This window comes from Fonticula alba, assembly GCF_000388065.1.
Source record: "Fonticula alba strain ATCC 38817 unplaced genomic scaffold supercont2.6, whole genome shotgun sequence".
Classification (NCBI taxonomy): domain Eukaryota; order Rotosphaerida; family Fonticulaceae; genus Fonticula; species Fonticula alba.
In genome coordinates this window covers 2039534-2040429 of record NW_009242976.1, presented here as the reverse complement: position 1 = coordinate 2040429, position 896 = coordinate 2039534, and the positions used below count along the sequence as shown (strand labels likewise).

At 70.3% G+C, this 896-nt stretch overlaps 1 protein-coding gene across 1 annotated transcript; it reads right to left on the bottom strand.

Annotated features, from left to right (window-relative positions):
* Positions 1–63: 63 nt before the first annotated feature.
* H696_04092 (hypothetical protein) lies at positions 64–745 on the bottom strand (the record flags this gene model as incomplete). Its single annotated transcript, XM_009497974.1, has 3 exons — positions 64–209; positions 393–471; positions 594–745. Coding segments are annotated over 3 exons (375 nt in total), but the record flags the coding sequence as incomplete, so codon positions are not given.
* Positions 746–896: the final 151 nt, after the last annotated feature.

Genomic DNA, 896 nt, shown 5'->3' with positions numbered 1-896 from the left:
GTGATGCGGGTGACTAGACAGCGGCCGAGCCCCCGGGGTGGGGTCGTCGGGCGAAGGACGCACCGATGGAGCTCGCTCACCAGCGCCGAAAGGGCCGTGAAGGAGGCGGCGATGGTGTTGACCTCCACCTGCAAGATGACGCGCTCGTCGTCGCCGCTGGTGGGCGAATGCTCCAGATAGTCGGCGCGAGTGATGTCAAGCTTGATCGGCTGCCGGAGGCCGGTGCGCATGGGGGTGATGTATGTGTGTGCGTGTGTGAGGAAGGGGCAAGGGACAGGGGGCAGGGGGAGGAGCGACAGATCCAAAGGGCGAGCAACAGGGCGAGGTGCAGGCAGTGTGCCGGGTGGTGTCGGCGAGGGGAGGCAGACACCCAGGCGCGAGAGGCCACTCACCTGCGGGTCTTCCGGCAGAGCCCAGTAATCGAGGCACAGGCCGACCAACTTCTCGGTGAAGGGATCCGCCGAAGCGGCACTGCCAATCGGGACCAGGGCGCAAGTCGGGTCAGCCAGGGGCGGGGCGATCTCAAGGGGCCGAGGCGCGCGGGGGCCGGGGGGCCAGGCGAGCACACGGGCCGGGGCGAAGGCGTGACGCACAGGCGAACGATGGACTCGAGCCACGCGCGATCCGAGCGCGAGCCGCGCATCAAGGCCGCCACGGTGGGGGCCAGGTCCATGGCCTTCTCGAAGGCAGCCTTCTTGAAGCGGGTCGGCTGCAGGGTCACCGGCGCGTGGGTCACCGGGCCAGGCTGAGAGCAAGGGCGAGTGGGGCAGGCGGGCAGTCAGCAGCGCGATCTCCCCCGCATTCCCATGCGCATGCGAAAATCCCGGCAGAGGCCCGGGCAGGAGGGAGGGGCCAAGGGGGGAGACACCGACAGCGGGCGGGCGGGGGGGGGGGGG